Genomic DNA, 19,139 nt, shown 5'->3' with positions numbered 1-19,139 from the left:
AATGAAGTACAACTCGGCTGACTCATTGGTATCTTTGTGTGTCAAGGTCCAGAATGCATGTGGATACTAATACCACAGCAGGTTGAGATTTATCTCTGGAAAATGAAAGTACATTGCCTTCAGGTCTTCCCAGTATTGTTGCTGAAAAGAGCTCCCGCATCATCTTTCTGTTGAACTTTCCTTCCCTGTGCAGAATGCTTGAAAAGACACTCCAGCCTGTTGAAGGGCCTCAGAAATATTATGGAATATGACACATGAAAGAGAACTGGCAGAACTTGATCCTGCTTTACCTTGCATAAGAACAACTATCTCTGAAAATGGGGCATACGCCTATATGGGGCAGCTCCTAGGCCCCGTTCCATAAAGTGACCCCCAGTCCCCAAGAGTTGCTTTTCTGGAGCAACAAGGGGCTGCATCATGAAGCAAATGAGGTGGCAAGTTTGGTCTATTTGCAGAATCAGCATATTTCCAACTAAATAAAAGAGCTTATTTCTTGAGGGTTGATAAGGTTTCTGCAAGTGGCCATGTTTAAGACCTACACATACAACCATCTTGAACATTCAGGAAGAAACAACTCACTGAAAGTTTATCCTGCTAAAAAGAATACAGGGCACTCACCTGCTGTGTCGTACTAGTAACTATGCCTTGCTGCAGTCGATATGCTTGCTCTTGTAGATATTTTCGGGTTTCATGGTTTCGAAGCAAATAGTTTTCTATCTAAGACCAGAAGTCAAATTGAGCATTCACTCCCTATACAGGATTATGTATATATGTACAAGAGCAGGTAACACACATCTGCACACACAGCCACTAATATAACATTTTAAAATTAGTGAATTGCTTAATACAGTGCATACAAAATTTAATACATTAATTCTTTAATGAGGGATTTCTACCAGGACTCCCATGAGTGGAGAAGGAGGAAGGATTTCTTCTGGTGCTTCTCCCATTGTCTCTAATAGTCCTGGGAAGGGGGGGGGGGCTCCCCAAATCACAGTAGCAGAGGGAGACAGGAAACTTCTAATTTTTGAGCAGAGTTCCACTGGCAGATTATTCAATCCAACCCACTGCCAAGGATTCATTTAAATTAATGCAGCCTGTTGCGACTATGTGCATATAAAGATCAGGATCTAAGGTCATAATCACTACTAAGACCATCCATCTTGATTTCCTACATATGACACAGCTATCAAATCCTGGCAGAAAAGAAAACTGTCATATTGAAGGGAAAGCAGTACCAAGGCTCACCAGATGGAATTCTGGTTCACCAGATGGAATTCTCAGATACCTGCAATTAATTTGGCAACATGCAACCAAAATGAATCCAGAGGAAAAACAGCTGAGACATACAAATCAGGGAACAAAAACTGTTGATCACCATAACCAATTGGGGTTATACTCCAAAAACATTTTAAAGCAAAATGCAACAGCAAATGCAACTCTCAGACAATATTTTGCGTAAATCTGAAGCACACCATATTTACAAGAGATCAGTAAAACAACTGAACATCTACAAAGAATATGGTCAACCATACATTCAATTGTGGTGGGCAATGGGAATCCTGCAAAATTGGAAATGTCATAATTCAAATGACTTGGAAAACATCAGGAACAAACTGTACAAAAAGGTATAACCTTCTCTGGGCAGGTATTCTTTCTTATTATTGAAATTCAGGAAGCATGTTAAAATGTTTTTTAAACCATCAAGATTTTATTTAGCATTCATATGCTTTCTGCTGTTCTTCATTTATAGTGTTTATTTTTATTGTCTTAAATTGCTCAATGTTTAAGTGCATTTGCTCTTTGAATCCATTTTTAAATGTAAAAACGTTTTTAAATCTTGTGCATGAAAACAAACTGCAAGCATTTTTGCTCTTCATGTTCGTTAATGTTCTAATCACCCTCATGATAACCCAGTGCTGTGGATTTTTAATGGAAATGTGTTGTTTTATTCTTTTGTCACCTGCAGGGCAGAACATCCTCCACACTTGAAAAATAATGGCACGTAAACTTAAGACATCCCCAATACCTAGGAATATGCACACAAGCACAAAAATATTGCACATTTATATCTGCTAAATACATGAAATGGCTTGATTTCTTATATGATGGTTAACTATTCAGCCTTTGTTTCAGTTATCCACATTCTATATGGTCACACTGTAGAGATTATTAGTTATCATAAAACAAAGTTACACTTAGCTGAAATTGTTCATTCAGTGTTTTCTGAGCAGGCCTGCATTGGCTTGTGTCTACACAGCCCCATGCGAGACTGCACTGAAGACACAATGATGAACCCGTTTAACTGCAATCATATGGAAATCAAACGCTCATTGAGTCCACAGGAGAATTCTATTTAGCCAACCATGAAACCACAATCATTTACGCATATCAGATACTTGGTTTTCCCTTTCCATTCCTATGTGTGCAGTTCCACTCCTATGTGTGCAGGTAATAGGTAACTGCAGACAATACCTTTTGGAGTGCCTCTTCAGTTTTCTCAGGGCTTGTTTTAAGTGCTTGAGAAGCATCATTCACAGGTATAGGCATGAATCTTAGGGTATAATTCCTAAAAAAAATAGGCAACAATATTAGATCTAAAAAAGCTGTCCTACTTCTGGTTAGACGGTATTAAAAACACTTTTTTGTCATACTACCACACAAGCAGTCGAACATGTTAAGGGTTCCGGATTAACATTTCAAAACATAAATAGCAGTTAATACTGCATTTCTTTAGTATATACTGACACACAGCTGGAGTGCCATGAAAAGAAACATCTAAAGTATTCTCATTTGTCAGGAAAGTACAAATAAGGGGTCATTCTGAACCACAGTTACAAAATTTCAGCATATTTTAGTAATTCAGACTGCAAATCTGCATACAAGTGCATCCTCTCTTGAAATCAAGCTCGCACAGTGAGGGGGCTCTTTGAAACTAATGAATTTATTCAGCAGCGGCGTTTGATCCTTCATGCCACACAGAATTCAATTTGCCTTTCCTTCTGCAAAAGTTGCTACTTTTTTTTGGAATGTTACCAGAAATGGCAAAATGCATCTTCCACTCAAATCAAGTGATTCATTATCATGTCAATAAATTATTTGGAACATTAATATTATAACCACCAAATACTGCACATCTGAACAGTAACTGCACTGCTTTTTCCAAATGCAGCAAATCAACCCTGAATGGGAGATGGGCCATGGTTCAGTAGCAGCGCATCTGTTTTGCAGTTACAAAGGGCCGCAGTTCAATCCCTGACATATCTAATTAAAAGAATCAGGTAGTAGGTGATGTGACGGGCCTGAAGAGCTGCTGCCAGTCACAGCAGACAATACTGACTTGGCAAAACAGTGGTCCAACTCAGTATACAGCAGCTTCAGGTGTTAAATAAAAATATAACCTACCAACTGCATTTTCCATCGTATCTTAGAGACCCGCATCACCCCATATGTCCCTGCACGGCCTCTTCGGTCGATGGAGGCCAATCTACTGGTGGTCCCTGGCCCCTCAGCGATGCGGTTGGCCTCCACACGGGCCAGGGCCTTTACAGCCCTGGCCCTGGCCTGGTGGAACACTCTTCCTCCAGCTGTCCGGGCCCTGCGGGACCTTGGCGAGTTCCGCAGGGCCTGCAAGACGGAGCTGTTCCGCCGGGCCTTTGGAAGAGCCGACCACTAATGGTGCCCCCCTTTTTTCGTGGCCTGTCATCTAGGCCACCTACCATCTGTTGAGACTCACCATGCCTCCCTTTTTCGGGGGAGGGGGAACTTTAATCTGGAAAATTGGACGCCAATGTATTGCATAACTGAAATTTTAGCTTTTACTGCTGCTTCAATGTTTGATTGTTTATACTGTTATTTTTATATGCTGTATACCGCCCAGAGCCCTTCGGGGATGGGGCGGTATAAAAGCCTAATAAAATAAATAAATAAATAAATTTTGCAATATGACATTTTTGGATAGGGGACAATAAACTACTTAACTATGGTACATGTCTGGGCTTCGCTGATTTCAACAGGGCACAAGCCTGTACTTATATGATTTGCAGAATGTATTACCTTTAGTAGAATTTATTTGTCTTAAGCAACAATTTTTGTCTTAAGCAACAATTCATATTATCAGCCTAAATGTCATCAAACTAGGGAGTTCCAGCCCCATCCTGTGCTGCACACTGGCATATTTTTAACTGGCACAATCTTTATCAGTATGCCTGCCTCTTTTGTTTCTTGGATGATACTAAGTTTTTTTAGAGGCCATGCAGTGAGTTTGTTTTTCTCCCCTGCACAGTCCTTGAAAGAGTGTTCTGAAAATTGCTATAATCATAATGCACAATTGGATTTCTCAGCATTGTCTCATCCAGATGCTAGACTTTACATTTTCAGTCCTGCAGCGCAACTGTCAATAAATCACTCCCTATTGAACCAAAGTAATTAAGATGAGAGAATGCACCATTCTGTACTATTCTTCATAATGGGCTACAGATTTCTGTGGCTAATATACAAACATCATGTGCCAAGCTGGGGGAAAAAACCTTCAAAATGCTATTTTCAGTCATTTTCATGTAGCCAAAATGGAGTGGGCTATTGTTTGTTTCTTTTCTTGTTGCTAGGAAAGGCAGTTTTTACTGGTGGCACAATTTCTCTAAAATACTTTTATAACCCACAAAACCGAGGATGGAAGAATGGTTGGATTATTTGTCAAGAGACAACGTTTCCAATATTGTTTGAAATATATTTGTGTAAAAGATAATTCCTTTCCTTATCCAGTGGTGACAGGAAAAGCTGTCCTCCCACATTTACATTTACAGCTTTTTAAAATCAAGGTTGGGACTCCAATATTCTCTCTGCTTTTTTGAATATTGAAGTGGACGGCAGACGACTTGATCTTCCATGCTAAGTAAATACGTTGTCACCTTTAGAAAATTACAGTCACTGCATCCACATCAACATTTCCGTTTTCTGTCACATACTTTCACTGTCAATCTTAGGAGGAGGCCCTTTTTCATTTATCTTGACAGACAGAATGAAAAACACAGATTAAAGGCAGAATTTTGAATTGCTTTCCCCCCCTCAGACTATTTCTGTCAGCAAACTGAGCACTGTTAGCATGTGAAGGGGTCATTTTTCTCCAAGTTGCCCATAAGATCTTAGTACTATTTTTCACTAATTTCACTGAGTGTCATCATGTTTAAGCATTAAACAGTTGTGCTAAATGGCTGAACGCTGAACTTTGAATAAAACAGAGCTCCGAGCACCAACTTATTTAAAATTGATAAATCAAACAACTAAAGTTTTTAAGCATTCACTGTCTCTCCCCCTCCCACACTTTTCATCAACTTTTAAATCTAACAATATTTTAAAAATGGGATCACAGGATATGCTGCAATCCAGCATAAAGATGCACTAGATTTTGCCTTGTGTGTAAAATTTGATGGAACTTATTAAAGTGGGCTTTCCCCTTCCGATTGGTATTTAGAGCTCACAGGTGTGTTGCTTTTTAAATTGAATTTCCCCCAGAAATAAGAGTCACAGGCAAATGAAACTGACGCTGTTCCATTGAATAGGTTAAAGTACCCATGAAAAATATGCAAATAGCACACAATTTAAAAAATGGATTTTGGGGGGGAATTTTTTTTAGCTCTGGCTTGTAATTGTAAGAACTAATATTCTAGATCCATGTTCAAAATCTGACTAATAAAACAATTAAAATACATTTTCTTTATAGCTTTGTTAAGCTACCTCCCTAACCTTTCAAGATCGAAAAAAGCACCATCTAGCTTTTATAATACATAAAACTGCATTTAAACGTAACTAGTTGTATAAAAAGAAACATTGATTGAAGATTTGAGAAAATGAGTGTAAGAACCTTAATTACACCCAACAACTGAACTGCTTAATTTCAATAAATATTTTGGAGGGTTAGCCAAAAACAAACAGGAGACTTGTAGTACCTTTAATGACAAACAATTTTTAATTTAGCATAAACTTTGCAGAACTAGGTGACTGAAGTGGGCCCTTACTATACATAATCCACACACACACACACTTTTTACTATTTTGCTAATTTAAAAGTCACAGTTCCTCAGCCATTCACCTGAGACACTGGTGAATTTGTTTTCAGAATCAAGAAGATTTGTCACCATTTCCCAAGGATGTAGAAAGGACCTGCAATGCTTTAGCCATTGTAAGTATTAACTAGCTTAGAAATCTAGAGTAATGATGTTACCATCAGTCATTTATGAATGGTGTTTGAATTCTTATTATGCATATACATACTTAATATAAATCTCTTCCTGTACTTCCTGCTGTTTATAATCTTTTTCTGTAATACTTTTGTATGTTATCTAGTGAAAACCCTTTACCTGTATCTTACACAGTGGATACTAGCCCACAAACACAAGTTTTTATGCTAGCATAACTTTATTATTGAGGTGCCAAATTTAGAAAAAGAAGAAGAGTTTGGATTTATATCTCCCTTTCTCTCCTGTAGGAGACTCAAAGGGGCTTACAATCTTCTTTCCCTTCCCCCCTCACAACAAACACCCTGTGAGGTGGGTGGGGCTGAGAGAGCTCAGAAGAACTGTGATTAGCCCAAGGTCACCCAGCTGGCATGTCTGGGAGTGCACAGGCTAATCTGAATTCCCCAGATAAGTTTCCACAGTTCAAGCGGCAGAGCGAGGAATCAAACCTGATTCTTCCAGATTAGAATGAACCTGCTCTTAACCACTATGCCACTGCTGCTCCTTAATGAGTCCATGGTGGAACGAGGGGAAGATGACTACATATATTTACCAAGTTATACCCAAACACAAAAAAATACAAATCCAGACAATTTGGTGTAGATTATGACAGACAATATCATAGAACTTACTTTTCTAGTGCCACTGCTATATCCTGGAAGCCCTGTGCAGTAATATTATTCTTGTCCCATATAACAGTTCTGTTGGAAAATCAGAAATTGCATAAAGCCATTTCATACAAGCTGAACACTAACCTGCCAGAATGCATTTTTTTTTCATTTGGAAATGAGCAGATCTTTATTTTTTAAATAATACAACTAACAAGTAAAATTCTGTGAACAAAATGTAACAATAAGGAATACACACACACACACACACACACAAACTCATAGGTTGGATCCAGGGCTAAATTTCTGCTTGCATTAGAGTACTTGTATGAATGAAAACACAAGAAAAATACTGTAGTAGCTGCTTGTACTAAGTTAAACTAATTGCATTTGTACTTGCTCAAGAATTTGTGCAATCAGTTTCTGGGTTTATAATATACAGGGAAGAACCTGGTTAGTGTTTCAAAACTGGAATAGAACTAAGTCAGTTTATGTTTCTGCTTGTGCATCACTGGATCCAAACCACACACTTTTGAGATTGAAATACCATATATACTTATGTATTAGTCGACCCGAATATTAGTCGAGGCACCTAATTTTACCACAAAAAACTGGGAAAACATATTGACTCGAGTAAAAGTCTAGGGTGGGAAATGCAGCAGCTACTGGTAAATTTCAAAAATAAAAATAGATAACAATAAAAATGTTCTTGAATATTTATGTCAAAGAAAAATAGTATGGTACCAACAATAACTTTAAAAGTTCTGAAGTGGAATATATAACTCTCACAGACAGTTATCTCTTCAGAGTTTCATAGGGAAAAAAGTCCCTACAGGTTCTCCTTCAACATGGATAGCTTATCATTACACAGTGAAGATGCTTGTGTGGTGATGGCAGCCGCTGCCCCAAAGCAAGTCTTTTTTGCAGGTCTGCAAGCTCAGCTGGACAGAAGTACCACCTGCTTTCCAAAAACACTGGGGGCCGAGAAAGGTGCTGGCAGTGGCTGCACCCCAGGGCACCCTGTGGGATTCCTGCCACCATGGGCTCCAATGGTGCGGATTTCCCAATGAGTATGGCTCCCTAGCATTCATGGAGCTTCCTGGCCTGAACAGAAATTCTGTAACATATACATTTAATATTTAATTTTCACACCTATTCACTGAATATTCACTGTGAATTAAGCTACTGGCCACCTGTAGTGCAGCGAAGCAACAGCCCAAGGCTTACCTGGGAGCTGCCTTTGTGTCCACATAGCAGGGAGCAGGTGCAGAAAAACACCCTCAGCTCCCAGCCTTTTTTCGCTCGCCACCCGTTCCCCCCACCCGCTCGCCACCCGTTCACTTGTGTATAAGTCGAGGGGGGCCTTTTTCAGCACAAAAAATGTGCTGAAAAAGTAGACTTATATGTGAGTATATCTGCACTGTAAACAGAAACCTTCCTAAAACAAACAAACTGGCCTATTGTCTAAAAATGAGAAGCTGAAATACATATCTAAAATACTTCCAGAGAATTAAGCAAGCAACCTGCAATTTACATTTTAAATTTACGTTTTAAATTTGCCTAAAGAAAAAATGTTAGCCTGTCCAAATGGCATCCATACAGTGACCCCAGGGATGCCAGCCTCCAAGTGGATGCTTTGGATGGTGGACTCTATGGCATTTCACCCCACCGAGATCTCTGTCTTTCCAGGCTCCGCCCTCAAATCTCCAGAGGTTCTCCTACATGGAGCTGACAACCCAACCCCATCCCCCACCAGTGGCCAGGAGACTTGGCAACCCTAAGTGACCCTGAAGTCCAAATTTGACTCATAGGGGGATCCTAACTGGGAGAGATAATTTAATCCTTTAATTTAATTTAATCCTTCTTCTTACTTCCTTTAATTTTTTCAGTTCATTGAAAAATTAAGGATAATTTAATCCTTTTTCTTACTTCCATTTGTCCACTCAACATTGTCCATTCCATGGGACCAAAAAATCATTCCCACTACGGCTGAGAGAGAAGGGACACTTTTGAGCAGATGGGGGGAAATCCTTTCCCCAAAACTCATTCATTCCTAATCACAACCTCTGATGCTGTTTGTCAGTTAAAGCAAAATAGTTGGTTTACATGTATCACCTGTTGCCAGGAAGAATCAAGGGACACGGCATACAACACAACACACAATACGGAAATGTCCCAAGATGTTAGGCTTAAAACACAAATAATTTCCATACCTGAGTTTGGTGTTAATCTGAAGAGCCTTCGCTAGCATCTTTGCCCCCATATCTCCCATTCCATTTCCACTAATATCCACTTTTGTCAGAGAGGTATTGCTCCCCAGTGCATTGATAATGATAGTCACCTCTGCCTTCAGCTTGGAATCTGCTAGAGACAGCGACTGCAAGGGCTGAGGGGTATAAAAACAATGAACACCATCATCACATTCCAACTGGATTAGTTTTAAATGGTTTTTTTTAAAGACCACAGACCAATCAACAATGTAGCTTTGAAACAGCACAGCATCAGACAGAAGGTTCAAAGGCTCCTTTGAAACTGTGAGGACTGATTAGCGAGAAATGATGCTAAATACGTCACCAGTTCTATTAGCTTGGATCCTGAGCCTTGTTTTGGTTTATACTCCCTTCTATTGCAGAAGCATTCTTCTAGTGCTTGGCACTTTTCAGTTCATTGAAAAATGCTAATTGTGCATGAGCAGAAGTTGCTACCACCAGAGGAAAAACGTACTCCAGAGCTGAGGACTGCTTTTGCTATGGAAGAGAGCATGGAGCTCTGTTCAAACCCGTTACGCATAGATATTGAAAATAACGGTTAAAATGCAATGTTTTAATTTGATATTTACATTGAAATTGTATTGTAAATTATTGTTGGAAGCTGCCCTGAACCTAGCCTGGCTGAGAGAATATGGGGAATAAATGGAACAAACAAACAAACAAACAAACAGCCTTATACACTTCCAACTATTTATACAGGTAGAGGGGTGTGTGCATAAGTACAACCGATCAAAAATTTATAACAATGTGCAAATTTTATAAAAATATATTATGGCGGGGATGAGAAAGGAACAGGATCAAAAATGGGAAATACAAAGAACTGTGTGCATTAACAATCACACCACGCTGGGCATTATCTGCCAACTATGTAGGGGTTTGTTTTTAAAAAGCTATACACAGTCACTACAATTTCTATATGGTTGCTGCTTTATATTCTTATATTTCATGAACTGTTCACTATGTGTTAATATTTCCCATTTATCAAGAAGAAGAAACACAAGCATTCTTCCCTTTACAGTAAGCTCACAACTATTACAGAATGAGACTTTTCTTGCTAAGCATTTTCTATATTTAAGAGATTTACAGTCCAATCCCAGGGCAGGGGCCAAATCCCTCTCTGCAGCCAGCATACCCCTGCACTGGTGTGAGTTCCCATTCAACTGGAGCAAGAGGCAAATGAGCTGGCAGATGGGCAACTTACCTGGGTAGCCAGGAGCCGTGGGGCTCCACGTGGCCAACCCGGAAGCCAGCTCCATCACTCAGGCCCACCAACATAAAATGCTGTGCCGACACAAACGAGGGCATTCGGGTGGCAGGCTGGGGGGTGGGGTCAACCTTAGTTGGCCTCCAGAGTCCGGCCAGGCCCCGTGCACTAGCAGAGCTGCCGGCGGAGATATGACACAATATTCTTGGTATATCTCTATTCTGCCCTGTGGGTACATTTTCAGTGGATTTTAAAAAAACTTCTTAGGGCTTCTCATGTTGTGGGAAAGTCCTTTGGAGAGGGCAGGACGGTGCCAGAACAGCGCTGTCCTTGTCCGCCAGGCTTCTCTGGATTGGGCTGTTAGGCCCAATGTTGGAATATAGTCTTATGGCTCAAGTCTATGGAAAGAGATGGACGTTGCGTGCTCAAATTGGCTATACTGCTAAATATTCCCATACAAGTGACTGACTTCTTCCCCTGAAAACTATCCATCTCAGCTGGATTACAGGACTCAAGGTCATTTCTGAAAGCATCTAAACTCTATATCAGAAAGCGTACTGCATGTGTGGAAGTGTCCCATAGCTTTTTGAACCTGTCTTCTATTGTTTTAAGGAGAAGATAGACATTTTAAAAGAGGTAGTTATATGGGCAACTGCCATTTGCTCTAACACAAAAGTCAGGGAGTGGGCATTCAGACCCTTTTCACCATGCTGTACAGGGGTGGCCAACCTATGGCGCTCCAGATGTTCATGGACTACAATTCCCATCAGCTTCTGCCAGGGCTGATGGGAATTGTAGTCCATGAACATCTGCAGCGCCATAGGTTGGCCACTCCTGCAAGTGTAGAATGTTTCCGTCTTCATCCTAAGGTATTCTTAGGCTGAGAATAATTGGAACCTTAAGGTGACAAAATTTGAAGACACCAATATCACTTGGAGATAAATTTTGTGGTTGAATTTATGATATGTAAAAGTAGCAGCAATTCTGTGGGAAATTTTAAGAGATTAGTGGGTCTTTCTAGACATATAAATTTCATGTGCGAGACTAATAACCCAGAGGGGGTGACATTATGCTGAAAGAGGACATTATACAAACTAGGAAAGCAGAACCATGAGAATGTATAATTGGAAAGCCAGTCCTTGACAAAGAAATGTAACCACTTTAGATTAAAATGACAGCTATCAAATTGCTATATTAATTTGCCTAATCTTCTAATGCATCCCCTCTCTATTCATCACATAATTTGGAAGGAATTAACTTCACATTAGTGTGGAGCTTGGGAATAGTGGCAAAAGTTTAATTGAGGTGCTTCATGCTTTATAATAGGATTCCACCACAAAGCTCTACCTTCTAAAATACTCAGCTTGGCAGAACACAACTGTTTGGAATAAAAAATGAATCCATGCAAAACGAGACCACCATTATTATACTGAATTGTTGATAAACTCCAGCCTTCGCCCACATCTTTTCCATCTTTTACAACGGTCACACCTGCTGTCCTAACTGCGCTGCTCCACTTCCTACAGCACTAAAAGTGGGCTCTTGCTTCCCAATAACCTTTTCTTAAACATGATGACTCTATTCTTCGCCTAGGCATCTCACTTGGACTCAAGGCAGATGATGCAGACTGAGTTAATGCAATTGACAAGATGGGGTATTCAGTAAACAATACCCCAGAAGTAGGGCTCTAGTACCAATCAGAAACCTAAAAACAAAACTGACTTAAGATATTATGATACTTAGAATGCACAGAAGTAATGGAGAGAACTCTACTCACTGATTCTTCGTCTTGAATCATTTGTACCAAATTATCAAGAACAGGGGCCAAATTCCTGCACGAGGAAACAAGATAGAAGGAAAGGAAAATTAGAAGACTGAATCACTGATTTTATGTTTTCTTATTTTAAAAATGGAATAAATGAACACCTTACTTGGATTTCATGTTGTTGAAATTTTTGCCCAAAGCCAGGTGTCTTATTGATCGGTTTTTACTAAGCCAGACTATAAGGGTTGAAAGATCAGATTCTAGCCCTGTGAATAGTAAGATTAAATTCAGAAATTAAAATAATTCCTATAAACTTATGTTTCCAGAAGACTTTAAATCAACCAAGTCATGCAACACCATACCAAATCACTATAGTTATTCCTTAAGTAGCATTTACTGTTAAGGGACACAACACTGAATTTTCTCCCGAGAGGAGTACTTGGTGCACGCACGTATGAGTGCTTGGGGAACTCAGACATTTTGCAGAAGGAAACTGGAAACAGTTGAGCTGACTGCTCCCACCCACTTCTTGAAGATGCTTTTTGTAGGGATTCTATTACGTGCATATACCTGCAAGTTCTAAGTCAAGAGTCCCCAATGTCTTGTTTTCCATGGGATGCCATGAGGCCTCTACAACACCTTTTCTAGCACCCACTTTAGAATAGGTGGGGTTTTTAGAATAGGACTGGCCCTGTAGCTCTTGAGTACAAGTACTAGGATTGTACTATAATTCATTCAGTCACATTTCTTAATCAGTGGTATGTACATACATTATCTGAATCATCTTACCATTATCTGAAATATCTAGGCTGGCGATATTGTGTATTTCTGCTATGCATCCTTCCAAAACTTGTGCTCCTCCTGATCTTAGCTAAAAGGAGGAAGAAAAGTCAGACATGTTCTCCCACCAAAGGGAATTCAGAGAACACATGAATAAAAGCAGGGGGTTTGCAAATAATGGCAATTACAGTATAACCAAAGGTGTGATACTTCATCTATCTGAACATAACTCTTAAAATGCTGCCTTAATAATATCCTATTCAATGGGGAATAATTTCTCCAGCATGTACCATAATGGGTTTACATTAGAAATACACTAACAACCCAATCCAAAGTGTGTGTGTGTGTGTGGGGGGGGGCTGAATCTGCCTATGGAGGTGGTGTGGGGCTGTGCTGGCAGATTAACCCTTCCCCCAAAACACTTACCCCATCAGAGAGGAAAAATTGCTGGTGGGCAGCCACCACAGCCCTCCACAGTGGCCAGACGCAGGCTTTGCCGGCATTTCAGAAAGGGGTGGCTAGGAGAGGGGCCAACATTAGTCAACTTCCACTTGGCTTTTGCCTGAAGGAATGCCAGTGCCGGGGGCTTGGACTTACACCACCCTTTGGGCTGGCATAAGTCCATAGAGCCTCCCCCACACCACCAAGAAGCCCTTTTGGAGGCAGCGGGGCAGAACCATGTTCTGTCACTGGGGGCTCTGGATTGGGCTGGCCAAATCCTAATTCAAATAGTTATTATTAAAACACCACAATTTCCATCATGCTATTTCTTTTAAAGTTTTATGAGCGACTCACATTGTTCTCCTACATGGGCAGTGATCAGGTCTTACGCCCACTTAGCTCCAATAGTTTTTAAGCCATTAGTGCTCATTATCAATCACAATAAATATTTTGCCAGTTGTCTTAAGATTCTCCAGATGAAACAAAGACCAGCGGCTTGGCTGTTTGCTATCAAGTCTCCTCTTGCACTCAGAGCCAGGAAAAAACCAAGAAAATGAACAGGACTATACTGGCTTGAGGTGTATTGCGAGATGTCCAAGTCTGGTACTATTGCAAAGCAAATGTCTGTGACCATGTTGGCTCCCATCCCATCCCATCTCATCCCATCCCATCCCATCCCAACAAAACAAAACAAACAGTGTACACATGAATGAATATTTAAGAAGAAGAAAGCAGAAGCACAAAGTCACTAATATTTCATCACACTGATGGTGGGATGAATGTCTACTTAGCTGCATTACAAAGCCAAGCTGATAGTTACTATAAAACAGCAGTACCGTAGCTGTTCTGGGAGTGTAGTACATTAGAATGCAGGTTGTGGGATTGCGTACTTGAATGACTCTCTCATATGAAACATTCACTGCATACAGAAAACTAGTGCTTTCCACAGAATGCAAAACTTCTCCCAGACACACTAGCTTTAGCTGGGCTGGGAGTTTCCTGGCAGACTCATAGGAATAGCATGGAAGTGAGAAATGGGCTGAAATATTCTGAAAGGAGACGACAATTTGGCATTTAATCCATTAAAGATAATATGGTATGAACTAGGGGGAACTATATTTAGACATATGTATGGCATAGCATTAAGAACTGAAATCCTTACAAGCTCTAAATAAAGCTTTAGTAGTTAGCAAAATAAACTTTCGATTAAAAAAATATTCTGAAACCTCAAGATGGAAGTATTTTGTTTAGAAGTGGGAAATCAGCACCTCTACATTTCTATGCTTTTAAAAATTATGTACAAAGCTTATCCTCAGTGCATCTTCACTCAGAAATGAGTTAGTAAAATTTTTATTACTACCACATCCTAGAGTTTTTACCAAATGGTACACATCACATTATAAGTCTGCAGCCACTCAATTCTCACTCACACGATCAGAATTGTCTTATAAAATGGTTGCATAGCAACCATTAGGGAGTGTATATCGATTTTTCTTCAGATAAGAAATCAGCAACTCTCACCTAGGCCATTCATGAAGCTTTAACCCAATATTCACCTCTGTTCCATAACAACTGCTCTCAAATGGAGATTATTCTCCCATATTACATTCACTCACTCCCACAACTGATCTGCCTTGGATTAATCATCTGAACATGTTTCACTACAAAGAAAACCTAAAAATCAACTCATGAATTATCTTGATCGTGTCTAGTGGAGGGAGTATAATGTTGCTGTATAATCAATGTCTCTCTGGAATTTACAGAGTTGGTAGTATTGATCGGTCTTAGAATTCCTGCAGCAGTAGCTGATATTTCATAACATCCTATTCTTCTTCAACGCAAGATGACAGAAATGTTCAGGTTTCCTCAGCAATCAATCAACCTCCTGCAAGCAGCAATTTAACTAATTAATGTGGCAGACTGTGTTAAACTTCTATTGGAGTTCTTCAATCTGTGCCAAAAATTGAACTGAAAAGACATGCTTGGGGTCACTTTTTCTAGCATAATTTGAGGTCAGTTGTACAACATTCTGTATCTGAGACATGTCAGTGGTTTAGACTGGGGGAAAGACAGTGAAGACAGTACCAAATAGACTAGAAAGGAACTCTTCAAAAGATATGTTTGTAATATATATGGAAAGTCAGCCTTTGCTGGAAAAAATCATATCAATAATTTTTAAGCAGAGTAATGTCATTTTGCTTTTTATGGACTCGAACCTCCAGTGAACATTCAGATGAAATGAATGCTTCCGTTTTTTAAATTAAAAATATAAATATCTCTACATTAAAAATATAGGTTAAATTTTTATTTCATCCAAATAGAACAGACACAAGTATTTTATTCAGTTATATATACAATTTTTTCTGAAAGTATAATTTTTGTGAAATGAAAGCTTCAGTCTAAAAAGAAACAGAAACGCTTCTTGAGTATCAGAATACTATGCTCAAAGATCATGAACTCAACTAGTAATCCCAATCAACTGTTACTTTGTGCTTTGCTATGACACAGGTCAAATGTTGAGCTCACACTTCCTACCATACCTACCCCAGTTTGACTGGATAAGAAACATCTGAACTAGTTTGAAGAAGGGTGTTGTATACCCCACATTTTCCCTTACTTATTATCCATCTCCATATCTAAGCATAGTGAAGGTTCACAGAACGCTTAGGATCACTTAAATCCATTGCTGATTACATATTACTTGCTATTCAGGAAAGTACGATGGGATTAGAGCTTCAGCAAAGTCAGCTCAAAGCTTTACACAGAAGACACAGTAATTGAAGATGCACTCGAGTTATACTTGTGTTCCTGCAGCAAACACATGAATTGTCAGTAATATTCTAGCACTGGGGAGCCCTGGTATATATACATGCCATTAAAAGGCACAAACATACCATCTACACTTTACATATTTGCTGCAGGGAGCATTGGTGTAACACCAGTATATGATCTGCACTCTAGTTAGCCATGGAAAATTACCATAGAAAGTCAGCTCTCCTCATTTACCAAGTTGCAATTTTTCAGGTCTCAGTTGGCAATCTGATCCATTCTGTTATAAATAATCAACTCTGTTATTCAACTAAGTTTCAGCAAAGAGATAGTCAGTACTCCACAAAAGACACAGAAAGGGGAATACATGCAGCAGATAGGCAGGGAGTGAGCGGTTTCTTGAGTTAATGGTTAGGAAGGCCAGGAGAAGTACTTACGCAGTGACCAAGCTTATGCAAGCAGGAGAAGAAAAGGGAAATTCATCAGTGCTGATTAAAATCATTTTCTTTAACAAATGAGCAACATAAAATAATTAAGCTTTGGGTTAGAGTTAGTATGCCATTAATTTGCTTCTGGATACGTGAGGTAGCAAGGAAAGAAAGGTTTGATTTCTTAGTGGGCTCAAGTCCTATCAGAAAATGTTCACACTGCCAACAGTAAGAGTGTTTGGCTGTCTTCTTGATATTAACGTATTCTTCACAGGATGTTTAGGAGATGGTAGATCAGAGAGATATATTTGCCAGAAAAAGACTATAATTCTTTGGATCAGCATTGGAATTTTCAAATTGGGCAGCCCAAGCTAAGGCCCCTTCCGCACATGCAGAATAATGCACTTTCAATGCACTTTGCAGCTGGATTTTACTGTGCAGAACAGCAAAATCCACTTGCAAACAATTGTGAAAGTGGATTGAAAATGTATAGTTCTGCGTGTGCAGAAGAGGCCTGAGTGAGCTGCAGACAAAAATGAAATGCACAAGCAAATAATTTCATGAGTAGAGTCTAGCCCAAAACACTGAACACAAAATGGAACACAACTGACCCAGAAACCATTTTAGTTTAGTCCTCAGGCTTTTCTACGCACTTACTCTTAATGGGCTGGATCCTATGGCCACTGCACCCACACATCTTCCCTGCTTACCCCCTCCTAGCTGAACCCCATTCCCACCTGGGGTTGAGGGACTTGTGCTGTGAATGAAGGGAAGGGAATACACAGAAGTGTGTGGGGGAAAAAAGTTCTAAATCTTGTTCGGTTGGTCTCAAGAAAGAAGCCTGAGCTTTTATTGTGGGAGAGCAGAAACAGCTGGAGTCCACTGTCAAGAGGGAGAGGTTAAAATCTGTCAATACCTTCAGATACAGCCATCAAGAACAGTGAGCCAGATGTTCTCTAACGGAACATTGGTGAGCTTTTAGAGATCTGGCCCCTGAGATTCGATTGGCCTTACAGCGATCTAGACAACTCGAAAGTGAAGGGGTAAAACCGCTTCAGTTTGGGGGCAAAAACACCCAGCGAATCAGCATCCTGTCAGACCTTCTATCATTCCAAAGCTCATCCCTCCCAAGAGTGGAAGGATGTAGAGGTCGCAAAGTAGCAAGCAATCGATATTAGATAGCTAGTACTTCTCTTTCCTGTTTTATTTATTAGAAACTGTGTCCTTTGCAAGCTTATGTTTCCTAGTTTCATCTATGCTGGTATATTATGAAAAGAAAGCATACTAGCAAAAACGCCCATTTATTTTGTTCTCCATTAGGAATAACATTAATTCTATTAATATACTCATAATTACATGCTGCTATCACTTATAAAGTGACTAAAATGCCACGTGCTTAATATTTCCTACCTCACAGCTACTTAGATCTAGAGACACCTCCTTCAAATTTTGGTTGCAAGCAAGGCCCAATAAGAGTGCTCTGAAAAATAAAATTGAATTGTCACAGAACAGCAGAATAGAGGATGCTTAACCAATAGATAAGCCATATTAAAAAGACAATACAAATTATTCTTAAAAGACACTTGGCAATGTAATTTTAAAGATGAGTTATAGCTTATATACATTCTGAAAATATATTCTGTTCAGATTTAACCCCAACAAAAACACACGTTGGTGGCTGACAACATGTCCACAGGCTCCCATAACCCCTTCAGTGATCTCCCATAACCCCTTCAGGTTCCCATAGCCCCTTCAGTGATGTCATGCCCTGAAGGTGTCGCCATGGCCACAGGGGCATGTCCCTTGGCCTCTCCAGTGTGACAGGCCGGGAGACAAGGTAAGAGGGGAGCTTCGCCGGCAGGCCCGTGCGAATGCGGCCCCATGGGGGTGCCCTGGCATCAAGTATGCCGGTGCATCCCCGCTTGCGAGGCCCATTTTCTGTGTTAGTTACTCTGTCTATAAAAAGTGATATCCAAAGCAGCCTCAGCTTTCCTATTTAACTACAGGGTTATGTAAACAATGTCATGATGCAAGTAGAAATAAAATCTTATGACAACGTTCATGAGATCCTTACTTTAGTGGTTCGGGAGGGAGTTTGGTCCCTGAAAGGTTGATTTGCATCAAAGCAAGTGAACTGCTGAAAAACTGTTTGAATGATGGAGGAACCTCCTTCCCCTTTCTGTAAAAGAAAGCAGAGCAAATGACCATCCCAAAGCCCTGAAATATCCAGTGCCTGTATTCTGGTGATTATTTTCCTATACAAGACTCATGTAGTTATTGCACCTAAGTGAATCTGCTATGCAAAAGATAGGATTATACTAACATTTCTTCATATACTGTAATTGTAGTCATTGGTCATCATCAAATACCTAAATCAATGAGCAGCACCATCATTCAAAAGCAAACTGGAATCCCAACCTAGTTAGCTGCTCAGATCAGAAGTCAGGATGAAAATTGACCCTTCTCATTTCGAGTTCTCCCCAAAAAAAGAGAGAGGTAGAAGGGAGGTATGGTGGTGGTGGGATTTCTACCATGAGAGGTGAAATATTTTATCACAGACATCGAGAATAGATTTTTTGAAGAGCTCACCAGACTGTAAAACACAACTAGAACCAACATTCCTTATAAGCTGGGAGGG

The 19,139-nt window shown here is 39.9% G+C and overlaps 1 protein-coding gene across 5 annotated transcripts in view; it reads right to left on the bottom strand.

The window, feature by feature from the left end:
* Nucleotides 1–19,139, bottom strand: part of CARMIL1 (capping protein regulator and myosin 1 linker 1) — a 156,584-nt gene that overhangs the window by 37,770 nt on the left and 99,675 nt on the right. For 3 of the 5 annotated variants that reach the window (XM_048507671.1, XM_048507672.1, XM_048507674.1), the window contains exons 16-25: nucleotides 18,576–18,680; nucleotides 17,912–17,981; nucleotides 16,511–16,522; nucleotides 12,873–12,954; nucleotides 12,250–12,349; nucleotides 12,096–12,150; nucleotides 9,058–9,230; nucleotides 6,869–6,937; nucleotides 2,476–2,569; nucleotides 619–717 (exon numbers count right to left, since the gene is read on the bottom strand). In XM_048507671.1, the coding sequence (XP_048363628.1) occupies nucleotides 619–717; nucleotides 2,476–2,569; nucleotides 6,869–6,937; nucleotides 9,058–9,230; nucleotides 12,096–12,150; nucleotides 12,250–12,349; nucleotides 12,873–12,954; nucleotides 16,511–16,522; nucleotides 17,912–17,981; nucleotides 18,576–18,680 (859 nt within the window). The remainder of the gene's footprint in view (nucleotides 1–618; nucleotides 718–2,475; nucleotides 2,570–6,868; nucleotides 6,938–9,057; nucleotides 9,231–12,095; nucleotides 12,151–12,249; nucleotides 12,350–12,872; nucleotides 12,955–16,510; nucleotides 16,523–17,911; nucleotides 17,982–18,575; nucleotides 18,681–19,139) is intronic. The other 2 variants (XM_048507673.1, XM_048507675.1) reach the window with 1 other exon arrangement.

This window comes from Sphaerodactylus townsendi, linkage group LG09 (genome assembly GCF_021028975.2).
Source record: "Sphaerodactylus townsendi isolate TG3544 linkage group LG09, MPM_Stown_v2.3, whole genome shotgun sequence".
Taxonomy (NCBI): Eukaryota; Metazoa; Chordata; class Lepidosauria; order Squamata; family Sphaerodactylidae; genus Sphaerodactylus; species Sphaerodactylus townsendi.
The sequence above is the reverse complement of the archived record's forward strand: the minus strand, read 5'-3'. Positions and strand labels throughout refer to the sequence as shown.